This window comes from Prorops nasuta, unplaced genomic scaffold (genome assembly GCF_024137725.1).
Source record: "Prorops nasuta isolate Cenicafe-Biocafe unplaced genomic scaffold, Cenicafe_Pnas_1.2 PNAS00010, whole genome shotgun sequence".
Taxonomy (NCBI): Eukaryota; Metazoa; Arthropoda; class Insecta; order Hymenoptera; family Bethylidae; genus Prorops; species Prorops nasuta.
Window position 1 is genome coordinate 2,232,689 of NW_027116807.1, and position 12,148 is coordinate 2,244,836.

The following is a 12,148-nucleotide window of genomic DNA, read 5'->3' on the forward strand; positions in this document are numbered from 1 at the left end:
GTCGCTAATTGGTTGGTCAAAGGCCACATTAGAAAGCGTAGCGCTATATTTAGTGCTTCATATACTTGATATACACGTAAGAAAAGGTTTGGACCGCCGAAATTGCGTAAGAAATCATTTTTTTTTCATATTTATTATTTGTGGTTTTCAAAAAAATTGGTTTCGAACGTAACACTATTAGACAAAATACTTACCAAATTTTGCAACTTTAATTGTAAGAAATAGTTTAAGCCTATTAAGAAGCGTAAGAAGTTTTTATTATTAGTATCAATATTAAAACGATACAATAAAATTAATTTCAACTATAATATAATTAGAAAAAGTTACTATGTAAACACACATGTTTGTAATGTCATAATATTTGTATGTTCCGTCTCCGGACCTCAAGATTGCGCAAAATTTTCTTAATCGATCCAAGTATTAAGCCATTTTAATTTCAGCTATAATATAGTTAGACAACAAAATCATCGCGGGCTCTCGGGCTATAGAGCTTTTAGGGGATTGTTGAAAGTGAACAGTTATTAAAGCGCGCTGAAAATTTATATTTTATTTAACTCTCGATTGCTTCTTAATATAAATATTCATTACTAATTATTTAAAACTATCATTTGGTCCTGAACAATCCTTGGTATAACATAGTTTAAAGCTTGCATATTTATGGAAAAAGAGACAATCTATGAAAATATAATTATAATATTTACAATTTTTCAGGTCGCTAATTACAAATCTGATATAAAAATTAAAAATTGTTTAAACTACCTGGTATAAACAAAATTTTGTAGAATTAAGTTCTATCTCTTATTAAAATCAGATTTAGAAGTCGTAGCAGACTAAAAATATCGATTCTGCATAATTTTACTCTGTCATAAAACTTTCAAATTTGTGAAAAATAACTGGTTAGACAAATTTCGCGATAAATAGTTCTTATTTTTGTAATTATCCTTATTTTCATTGTATTATTTCTAATGTTTACAAGATTGTCTTGATTGATTAATTTAATAAACAATTATTCCACATTCAAAACGTTTTTTTATCTAATTGAAAGGTTTACGACTTGCTTGGATTTTTAATTTCTACAAACAAACTCAAAAGTACGAAAACAATATTATTTTAAAATCCACAAAATTTCGTATAGAATTAAGTGTACGAGCAAAATTTATAGAGATATCCTCCTTTTTAACTAAATAAATTGCAGGCACAGTTATCAACCTACCAATTAGTTATTATTATTTGATAAGGCGTTTAATAATTTGTTTAGTATTATAAATAATTAAACAAAAAAATGAATGATGTTATTAAAAATATGCTTGTGATTTTTCGTAATTGGTTGGCTGAATTTTGGTACCATTTCGCGAAGAGGGCTGAAACAGAGCCAGAAATTGCTGCTTTGAACTGATAAAAGAGTAATAGAATCATCGTGAAAAGATAGTTAGTAAAAAAAACATGTACGAACCAGTGTCATCTTGCTGGGCAATCCATCCTACAACTGGTTCTAGTTTATTCTGTCTTTTGAGCCACTGATTTAAAGGTTCAAAATATTTAAGCATGGCACCTGCATCTAATCTATTGGTTCTACCCCTAGTCATCTCTCTAATAACGTCTTGCCAATTTTTTAATGATCCAGCAGATAAAATATCTCTACAAGAAGAATATACGTTGAATAAAAGAATGTTTGAGATTAAGAAAAAGGAAATAGAGAAATTTAAACACACGCAAGTAATCGTCCAGCCTCTCTTGATCTGTAGATATCACATGTATGCAATTCTCCTTTGTGACCAGAAATTTCGCAGAGGGACTCGAGTAATTGGAACTGCAGTACTACGCCTACGAAATACCTGGAAAAATGTAGATTATTTTTTATGAAATTACGCAAGTGGACAGGATATTTTAAATATTACAATAAATTTCGACATTTTACTTGGCGTAAGGTATATCTGCAGGAATGTGGTATTTTGATGCCGGATCAAAATCTTTTTCAGACCTAGGTACAGGTGGGACAATTCCTTGATATTGCAATCTTAATTCCCACCAACGAGTCGTCATATCAGCAACTCCATCGCTGAACACTCTCCATCTCCACTATAAAAACACACATGTACGATTACTAATACAAATCAACATTGTCCTACATGACAGGCATGATTTTTACCTGATCAATGATATAAGCAAATGGCATGTAAGCTACTCTTCTCAAAGCCATTAGCATTAAAAAGTTTATATTACTCTCATAGTCATTTGTAAAATTATTGTATAAACCCAATCTGTGCAGATGCTGAGGAGTTATAACAGATAATCCAATAGCATCGCTGACGGCCTCGTGGAATCCTATAAATTAATTATTATCTCAATAATGAAGTAATTCTTGTTTATCGAATCGATTATGTTCTACCTGGAACAAGTTCGTCGCGAAAAATTAATGGTTGCTCTTTATACTGCAAGTAATACTGCAAGTGTGCCATTTCATGATGAGTGGACAGGAAGTCTTCCATAGTGACTCTGGTGCATTGTTTTATTCTACACGAGAATTATATATATTAAGAAACTAAAATGAGCTTTTGTTTAATACACGATTCTTTACAAAAACATATTAAGAGATACCTGTAATCAATTCTATTACAGAAGTCCCATGCATTAGCACTACATTTCACGTCCCTGTCAATGGGTTTCTCAAACAGTGAAAATCTCCAAAATTCAGGAGGCATTGGCTTCATGCCCAGAGAAGTGAAGAACTCTTCGGCTATTTGAAACATTCTAGAGTAGCAAAAATAGATAATAATAAATTATAGTTTATATACTTATACACCGAGAAAACAAATCATTAGATTTAAATAACTCTTTATAAAGGTAGCTATAAATAACTAGTTACTTGATATCAATAAAATTTAATTAGACGAAAATTAATTTGATTCAAATGAAATTTCTATATAATTAAGATTATCGTTTGTTAAATCTAGTAAATATTTATTTGCCCTTATTCTACTAAAGAAATTAAATATTCTCAGTTTATAATGCATAAGTTTACAAATCGTTCAGAATATTTACCTCATCGGGGTGAATCCTTGGATCATCATGTCCAAAGTAACGTCGAGTTTTCTTGTGGCAGGGAATGGTTGAACTAGGTCATAGACCCCTTCCCAATTTTGGGCCCACATATTTCCAAGAATGTGCGCAGGCAGTGGACCGTCTCTTCTGATCTTATCACCGTATCGCTCTGTCAGTTTCGCTCTCACATAAGTGAAGAGATTTTTGTAAAGTGGGCTTATGGCTGACATGACCTCTGCTATATTCTGTTGAAAGTAATCATCGTCGAATGATTCTCTCATTTGATCTCCAGCATCAGCAAATCCATTTAGTCTTGCAGCCTGATTGGCCAATTGAACGAATCTCACAAATTTGTTTTTCAGGGATGATCCAATCGTGTCATGCCAGGAACGCCAGTAAAATAAAAGCTCGTCGTAATTTCTTGATTGTGCCATTATTCTACTTATATCTGGAAGAAACAAGTATTTAAGTATATAAATATTCTCAGTTTTTCTTTATATACAATTTAAAATAAATGTTTCAATAAATGAAATATTTAGATACTTGCCACGGTCATAACTGAGATCACAATTTACGCCAGTCTTCTCATATGGACAAACTCTTGTTCTAGTGTATATCTCTCTCATCTCGGATATTAGATGATAAACCTAGTAAAGAATTTAGTTATGTTAAAATTGTTTGTTAAGAAAACGAGTTTAAAATCCTGACTTACCTCGTTGAATTTATCGTCTGTCAAAGAACTGCGGCCTCTCACAGCTAGCATTTTTAATTGTCTCCTTGCCAGAGGATCTGGTATTCTACTCCAGGCGAAGCTAACAGCTTTTCGCCAAGATGCTCTATCGAACTTTAGTTTTAAAGTTTGCTCGTCCAGCTGTCGATACATTTAATTATTACTAAGAATTAATTATCATTATTGAAAATTTACCATTTTTCTTCGATTATGATCTGTAACATTTGTTGCATAATTCCATTGGGCATTCATGGCTCTACTGCACATTGTAGAAGCTTCTCTGTCGTACTCCCTTAGAAATTGAAGTGCTTCTCCCAAATTCATATTAAGTCCCTGTAAGAAAAATAAAATAGTAATTGACGTAAATATTTATTTAGAGAATATAATAATTTTTATTAAAATAAATTTTAATTATATAATATTCATTCATAATTGAATTTTATTACGATATTAAAAGAAATTTTACCTCTAAATATCGTCCATCACATTTTACACTAAACACCAGAAGTGTAGAGAGTAGCGCATGTAGAATCATTTGTTTTGGTCTCATTTTGATTATTGTTAAATATTAAAAATATATGTATTTAATTACTGTCTATAGAATAAATTAAGGATCCTTTACATCCTGCATCCTAATAAAATTTAAATTGTCCTCCAATAAATATTACTTTATAGTGTATATTTATATGTACTTTCATCAAAGAGAAATAAAGGTTGATACCAGACTGATTTGGGATCTCATTGTATTCAGAAAGAAAGTACAGTTAAATGTGTCGTGTGGTGCATATCGCGGAACCGGAAGCTGTAACTGTCCTAGCACGCATGACCGAATAAGATCACTCGAATTGGAAAAGCGATTGCGAATTGTAATGAAAACGGAAATCAAGTAAACTTGAATTATATACGATCACTAGCGGACTCTCTTCCACTGAAAACACATTTTGAAATACGTATTTATATTTTACGTAGAGTCATTAGAAACACATGCGAGAATTACTGTTATGATTTCGTAGATCTTAATGTATAATAGCACTCACGATCAATCAGTATCGACAGGCATTGATAACATACTAGTTGGTTGGCGTACAGGTAGCGAGACGCATCACAACTGAATGAATCAAAGCGAGAAGAGAGGAAATGTGAGGTAGAAAGCTAAGTACAGACACCTAAAGAGGGAGAGAGAGAAAGAGAGGGGATGGTAGGTGAAACTATCAGGGAGACGTATATGTACAGTAGTGTTCCTTCCGGGAGGAGAAGGGGGTGGGTACTTTAGGAGAAAAAAGAGGAAGGGACTGGCATCACCGATGCATGAAGCGTGACCACTCAACGCAAAACGTGGCACACGCCAAAATCCTCCACGCATTTTCTCCAATTTATAATTCTTCTAGACGAAAATCTGGCAAACCAGTATCTCTTAGCAAAATGTATACTACACGATACGTCAGAAAGACTGGTAACAAAATTGTATAATTGTCGAATACAGTAAATGATAGTACAAAATAAAAGAATTTAATAAATCGTTATTCCTAAAAAAAATTTCTATTGAATTTACATTGCCGATGTAATTCAACAAAAATTAATTATTCTAATACCAAAAGTATTGATCCAAATGGAGGATGATTGATATATATGTAGATTATGCTCGTTGAAGACTGTATAGCTTTATTGAGTACTATCTGTAATTGGAAATATTTATAAAGAAAAAATCTTGAATTTATTCCAAACTTAGTAAATTAAACAGCATTTTTTTCAGTGTACACAATTCTGACGTTAAACACGTTTTATAAGCGAAGTTTAGATTTAGAATAAACAATTGTCGTTGTGGCGTAGATGCAGAAAGTGGTTAAATTATTATCAGATACTTCCTTTATTTATGTAGACAAATACCGTAACTCCAATTATTCCGTCGTACAATCTGTGACGGCATAAGCAGGGACGGTAATTGTTCTGGCGACGTAATTACGTCTACACACCTTAGCGACTATTCTCCAGGAGATCGAGAGCCATGAGAAACGAGAGTCCAGCTACAATTGTTAAAGTCTCCGACCGTGATGGCATGTAACGTCGAAGCAACGAGTCGAGGAAAAAATACACACTAAATTGCGGTACAGTTGAAAAGGAGCTTGCTGCGAAATGAAGAATTGAAAGGATAAAAATTTTATTGCTTGCACCAGCAAATTCTCTTCTGAATCCATGTGTATAATTATTCTTCAATTATCTACGTAGTAAATGAATTATTGCGTAATTGTAGTTATCAAGGTCCGTATGTCTTGCTGAATCAGTTCTTATTGAATATTTTCCTTCTGAATAAATTGGAAATTTCAGGTAGTACTTAGGGAGTATATTAAGTATACCGTTACCTAGAAACATTACCCTTTACTTAATTTCTTCCTCTTACTCGTAGATTTGACTGATTTCGTGTAAAACTAAAAATTTCCGCTTACCTTATGCTAGTGTTTCTCAGAAGTTACACTTACGAATTTGAGGTAACCCATTGTTTCAGATTATTCTTCTGTATATTGAACTATTCATAAAATTTAATACCCAGAACGTTGACGTTTTGTTTAGAGTTTACTGGCAGTTAATGTTGCCAGGTTCTTGTACTTTTCTTTCATCTGCAAAATGTTCTTTTTTCTCACTAGTCGAGTATAGTTCTTATGTACATCTTGGAGCTCTGATTTTAACTCGATGTATTCCATTACTGTAGGGACCTGAAGATATTAAATATATTTTAAGTATTGTGAAAAGCTTGTGATTATAGTAATATTTATTTACTTTGTAACTATCTAATAGTTTAAGCAGAGAAATTAGCATATCTTCTTCCTTTCTAAGTTCGTTAATTTTGATCTTACGATTCCTCTTTAATCTGTCGATCTGTTGCTCTTTTAATGCTATCTGCTTTTTAATAAAGCTAAATTTATCTACAATATCGTTCAATCGTCGTTTGTATGCTGACGCACCAATGTCCAGTTTAGCTGAAAAATTTTTATCCTTAATAACATTGTACAGAATACACAACTCATGGAAAATATACCAGCACAGGCCTTAGCTCGAAGGAAATGTTTATTTTTTAATTCATGTTCTTTTGCAAAATGTTGATTTTCTACCAGAAATACTTGAAAGTCAACAGGACGCAAATCTTCACCAAGCAATTCTTTTTGTAACAAATGGTATTGCGTTTTTTTTATTTTGGATTTAACAGTAACTGTTCTCAATTTCAATTGCTCTATCATTATGTCAGTAGATTTTATTCTATCATTGACGAATCTGGAAAAATTACAATGTAATGCTTAAGACAAGTTTAGAAATATTAATTTTCAATTAATAGAAGTTTGTTATTTGATACTTGAGAAATTTTTCTGCAGGAACTTTTCCAGTGAGCTGATCAAAACCCTTTTGTATCAATTTCTTTTCAAATTCATCTATAGCTGAAAATGTTTCCTTTGCTCGAATTTCGATTTCATCTTTACGGGCTTCAAGAACAGCCTTCTTTGCATTTATATTCTCGGTTAATACTTGAAGCTGTTTCTCCATTTCTTGAATTTCGGAGTCCAGCATTTCCATGCGTTGGGTTAAGGGTAACCTGAAAAGTAATTATTCTTCATTATTGGTTTCTAATATTTACCTATACAGGCCTGGCTATTTGAGTTATTCAAACAAATATTAAGAATTAGTAAAGAGTGTCGAATAAATTTTAAATACGTTTATTTAAAGATAGATCCTTTTATGTTAGTGTATATTTTTAGCTTTTCTGGACTTCTAAAAGTCAATAAAACAAATAAATTATTTCTTATTAATTTTTCGCATACATCATTGCTGCTGCAGGTCGATTGGCTATTCTTTGACTCTCGGAGTTCCCACTGTCCAAACTAAAGGATCCTTTTTCTTGCAAACTTCCATTGCTGTCATCGATGCTCGCAACAGGAGTTAGCGGAAGATTTCCAGATGTTCTTTGGGTGGTAATCTTAACCGTCTCAAGTATCTGTACAACAGCTTAGCAAATTATTCACTATTTTTCCTAATGCGTCGAGAACAATTTATTTCATTTATTGACAAATCTCTTGATAGATTTGTCTATTTGGTAGAGATCCCGGCGGCATTAAGATTATTAGCTAATAATTTTAGCAAATAAATAAATTTATCAAGAGATTCGAACGGTTTATTTAAATAAGTTAAAAATTACCTTGAAGACTTTGGGGATCGTTCTGGGAAAGATACTTTTCAAATACATTATTCTCCAATTGCAACAATTGGTTATTGACAAAAACTTGCTCTATCATGAAACGTAGCTCTTCGTTGGAGAAGTCTGGAATAAATTAAAAAAAATTAATAAAACAGTTATATCAAAGTTCATAAATGATTATATTTATCACCATTGAAATTGTCCTCCTCGTCTTGCTTATGAACTGTTTCAGCATCAAAACTGGGCTGGGATAAACTACTGCTTTGTAAATAAGACATTATAATTTACACAATATTATGCTTCAAAAATATTGAAAAATATTTTTTGAGGTTAAAAAAAATAAAAGAGTAATTAAAGAGTTACCATACTGGTGAAAGTTTTATTTGTGAATGTGTGTTGGTACAAATGGATACAATAAAAATTTCTATCAAGAATATTGTTATTTATGCTTTTTGTTCAGTGAAAAAATGTACAAATTTGTGAACTATTGTTATAATTAAGATTCTTCCACTGTTTGCAACAAATCCTCCTGGTTTATTTCGACATTATCGACGTACAGAAAATAGCTGATACCAATTTCCTTCTTTTCTGAATTCGACGTTTTTATCACAGCTGGCAATCCTGCTATAGTAAATAAAATTTCTACCCCGTCGTCTGTAAATTCGTTCTGTAAAATAATTGTACAATTAACTTCAAAAATTTACTGTTTCAGAAAAAAGAAATAATCCAATAAAAAATCAAATACCTCGGATTCTGTTTGTTCTCCATTCACCCACACGATTTGCGCATGTTTGTCCAACACTATTCGGTACTCTTTATCGCCAATTTTAGCAAGCCAAGTGTCCAAAATTTTGGACTGTGATCTAACAAAGTTTGTGTAACTCTTTCCATTGACCCATAAGGTATAGGAATATCTAAGGCCTATTATTGAAAATTAATGAATTGAATGAGTAATAATAATCGAACATAAAAATAAAGCATTATATATTAAAAAAATTAACAATATACATAAATAATTTTTACCAGGTATTGGATCTACTCTAATAATGCATTTAATATCCTTGATCATAAAGATTTCATCACCAACTAAACGAAACATCCAATCTCTGTGGACTATCTCTTTCCCATCGACTCTGACTATACGACGACCAGTAGCTGTTCCATGATCAAATTCAATAACGTGGTTACCATCATTAAGTGGTACTGTCCATTTGGCAGTTGGTTCATTAGTTGCCTCTAAATTGTGCAGACCACTTAACGAGAATAAAAATAAAACTTAATATTTGTATCATTTAAGCTTCATTATTACACATTAATAAGTTTATGTATTAAATATAGTAAATGATAGTATATTCTTACCGAAGCAACGCGTTAGCCATGTTTCACAAACACCTTGTTCTCCATTCTACCTGCTTATTGATCCCTCAACTACTACTACTGCCATTGTCGAAATCAATAATCCCTATTTTAGGTATTCTATACACTTTATGCGTATAAAATAAAGAATAGAATGCTTACAATAGCTATAAGGGGATAGGACAATGTTGTTAAAGTAGAATAAAATTCATAAGATTTATTTAGACAATAATAAGATCATTAAAAGAATATAAAAATATTTCTAATCCTTAAAAATTTATTCAATATGCGCGGGGAGCAGTTTTCCTGTGCAGGGACCAAATCCAATTCTGAAGCCATCACCAATGCAATAGCCCTTGATGGAAACCTCATCTCCGTCTTGCAGAAATTTTCTAGTAGAACCATCCTGTAGTTTAATAGGCTGTGTACCTTTCCAGCATAATTCCAGCATAGAGCCATAGGCGTCTGGAGTCTGCGAAAAACGGGTTAATAAGTTCTTCCATAAAACAAGAAAACTAATTAAATATTCTAACACTTGCACCAGTTTACATAAAGGATATTGTTATCTTTTTTCGTTACTATAAAATCTAGGAATAGCAATATACTTAATGCACTCTAGTGCAGGTATCTGAATTCACTAAAAGTATCGACGTTCTTGATCCATACATCTCCGCTGATGGTTCCTGAAGCCATCAGGTCACCTGGATTGAGGTTGCAGCCAGTTACAGTGTGATGTGCTAGTTGTTGTTGTGGAGTCCAGTACATATATTTGTAATTGCTACGAGTTACAGTAGTAGCTACTCCATTAGGTGATTTTATATCAACTTCCAGCTTAATGTCAAAATTACAATTATTCGGATGCTTAAGATAGGGGAAGGGCTCAGGATCCTGTACCATATTTGGTACTATAAATGGTTCTAAGGCTTCCATGGTAATGACCCATGGAGAAATTGTTGTTCCCAAATTTTTCGCTCCAAATGGTCCCAAGGGAACGTATTCCCACTTTTGAATATCTCTTGCTGAAATGCAAATAAATTTTGTTTTATTAGTAGGATATAGATACCCTATAAACGATAATATTATTTAATATTCTAGAGGTTCGTTTCTAAAATATTAAAATTCTTATAAAAATTCTATAAGAATGAAAATAAAATATTAAATTATGTTATACGTTTATGTAGCAGATTTATTTCGCTCTTTGCATATAAGCTTACCACTCCAATCGTTCATGGTGACCATTCCAAAAATGTGATCGTAGGCCTTGGAAGCTGGCACGGTGCTTCCCAGATTGGTTGGTGGACCACCAACGAAGAATGCAACTTCCAGTTCAAAGTCCATCAATTTGCATGGACCATAAACTGGTGCTGCACCCTCTACAGGCAAAGTCTGACCATTAGGACGTCTTATAGGGGTACCAGAAACTACAACTGAGCTTGCCCTACCATGATAACCGACCGGCAGATACTTCCTACGGTTGAGATCAATTTATTATTATTATAAGTTGTGGTCTTATCAAATTCAAATAACACAATCATTATAAACAAATATTCACCAATTAGGCATTAAAGCGTTCTCCTTGCCACGAAACATTATTCCTACATTAGTCGCATGATGTATCGACGAATAAAAATCAGTGTAATCACCGATCTTTGCAGGTAAATGCATCGTTGCCTTGTTTTGTGGCACAAACACCCTAGAAAAAAATTACAATTAAGCAAATGTTATTAATTCAATAAGAATATTTGACTCCCTGTTTTAAAGAGACATACTTTGAGCGAATTTCTGGGTCTTGCAAAGTTTTATTGGTGGCAGATAAAAGACTTTGAATTTTAAGTCTGGCTTCTATCCATGCTGGCCTACCAAGGGCCATAAAATCGTTAAGGCAATCGGTCTTAAAGACATTTTGTTTGTTCTTCAACAAAGGACCGTCGAAAAGATGTGATATTGCATTAAGATTTAAAATCTGATCACCAATAGCGACTCCGATCCTTTTGCTTGTCTGAAAATATTAAAATACTTATTTCGAATGACTTTAAAATAAGCGCGCGAAAGATGAAAAGAGTAGCGTAGATCTCTTTCCATTCAGCAGTAGGTAAAGTAATTTGCTGTTCAGAGAGAGAGAGAATAGGTGGCAGAGCAGCCTGTGCATAGCACTACGTAACTCTTATTGAGATGATGAAGAAATATCTATTTTTGTCTACTAAAAGATAAACTGAAATAATTAAATAACTTACTTGAAGAAATTAATTTTAATTAGAAAAAATCAATCTATTCACTGACTATAAAAAACTAATTAACGTTAATACATAACCTCTAAAAGAGTAATTGTTAAAAAGTTACAATAATTTAGAGTCATCGATTGTTCGAAACACTTGACGCAAGATAAGAAACAATTTTACTCACGTCGTCAACAGTAGAGAATACCCCATAAGGCAAATTCTCGATTGGAAAATCGGAATCTGCCAAATAATCAATAAAACACTTCATGCTTTTGATGCTGTAGTGTACTCGTTACGAATGTGACTGTTCACAGCTCACGTTACTGGAAGATAATCAACCCAAGAATCTTTCCCGAGGCCGCTCAGATCGGTGATAGCCTATGCCCATAATTTATACACCTGTTTACCATTTTGGATCTGAGCCTCCAGTTTTCAAACTGGTTTGATTTCACACTAGGAAATAAACAACTATTTCTATATCTTGAGCATACTTGCCAGATTTCTCCAAGTTTTAATTTTTATGTAGAAATATGAAATAATATTTAATATTACTTAAAAGACTGACCCATCACTGACTAGGAAATAAACGTTATTAAATAAAAATATACAGGTATAAAA

At 32.6% G+C, this 12,148-nt stretch overlaps 4 protein-coding genes across 4 annotated transcripts; all 4 read right to left on the minus strand.

Moving 5' to 3' along the window:
• Positions 1-322: 322 nt before the first annotated feature.
• On the minus strand, positions 323-4,850 carry LOC136776742 (angiotensin-converting enzyme-like). The gene is made up of 13 exons (XM_066732553.1): positions 4,494-4,850; positions 4,239-4,404; positions 3,968-4,105; positions 3,755-3,913; positions 3,590-3,689; positions 3,043-3,490; positions 2,599-2,751; positions 2,390-2,514; positions 2,150-2,325; positions 1,919-2,079; positions 1,713-1,835; positions 1,454-1,638; positions 323-1,361 (listed from the first exon to the last, which is right to left on the minus strand). Exons 2-13 carry the CDS (start codon positions 4,320-4,322, stop codon positions 1,261-1,263), a joined length of 1,953 nt encoding a protein of 650 aa, XP_066588650.1. The 5' UTR covers positions 4,323-4,404; positions 4,494-4,850; the 3' UTR covers positions 323-1,260.
• A 1,486-nt stretch (positions 4,851-6,336) lies between these two features.
• On the minus strand, positions 6,337-8,233 carry LOC136777100 (cilia- and flagella-associated protein 263). Its single transcript, XM_066733170.1, has 7 exons — positions 8,146-8,233; positions 7,956-8,078; positions 7,582-7,765; positions 7,119-7,355; positions 6,807-7,039; positions 6,548-6,747; positions 6,337-6,483 (listed from the first exon to the last, which is right to left on the minus strand). The coding sequence occupies exons 1-7, from the start codon at positions 8,231-8,233 to the stop codon at positions 6,337-6,339; spliced, it is 1,212 nt and encodes a 403-aa protein (XP_066589267.1).
• A 104-nt stretch (positions 8,234-8,337) lies between these two features.
• On the minus strand, positions 8,338-9,371 carry LOC136776821 (fas apoptotic inhibitory molecule 1). Its single transcript, XM_066732694.1, has 4 exons — positions 9,315-9,371; positions 8,979-9,208; positions 8,701-8,876; positions 8,338-8,622 (listed from the first exon to the last, which is right to left on the minus strand). The coding sequence occupies exons 1-4, from the start codon at positions 9,332-9,334 to the stop codon at positions 8,452-8,454; spliced, it is 597 nt and encodes a 198-aa protein (XP_066588791.1). The 5' UTR covers positions 9,335-9,371; the 3' UTR covers positions 8,338-8,451.
• A 165-nt stretch (positions 9,372-9,536) lies between these two features.
• On the minus strand, positions 9,537-11,906 carry Faa (fumarylacetoacetase). Its single transcript, XM_066732612.1, has 6 exons — positions 11,715-11,906; positions 11,081-11,310; positions 10,864-11,004; positions 10,526-10,779; positions 9,978-10,330; positions 9,537-9,783 (listed from the first exon to the last, which is right to left on the minus strand). Exons 1-6 carry the CDS (start codon positions 11,796-11,798, stop codon positions 9,589-9,591), a joined length of 1,257 nt encoding a protein of 418 aa, XP_066588709.1. The 5' UTR covers positions 11,799-11,906; the 3' UTR covers positions 9,537-9,588.
• Between the last annotated feature and the right edge of the window lie 242 nt (positions 11,907-12,148).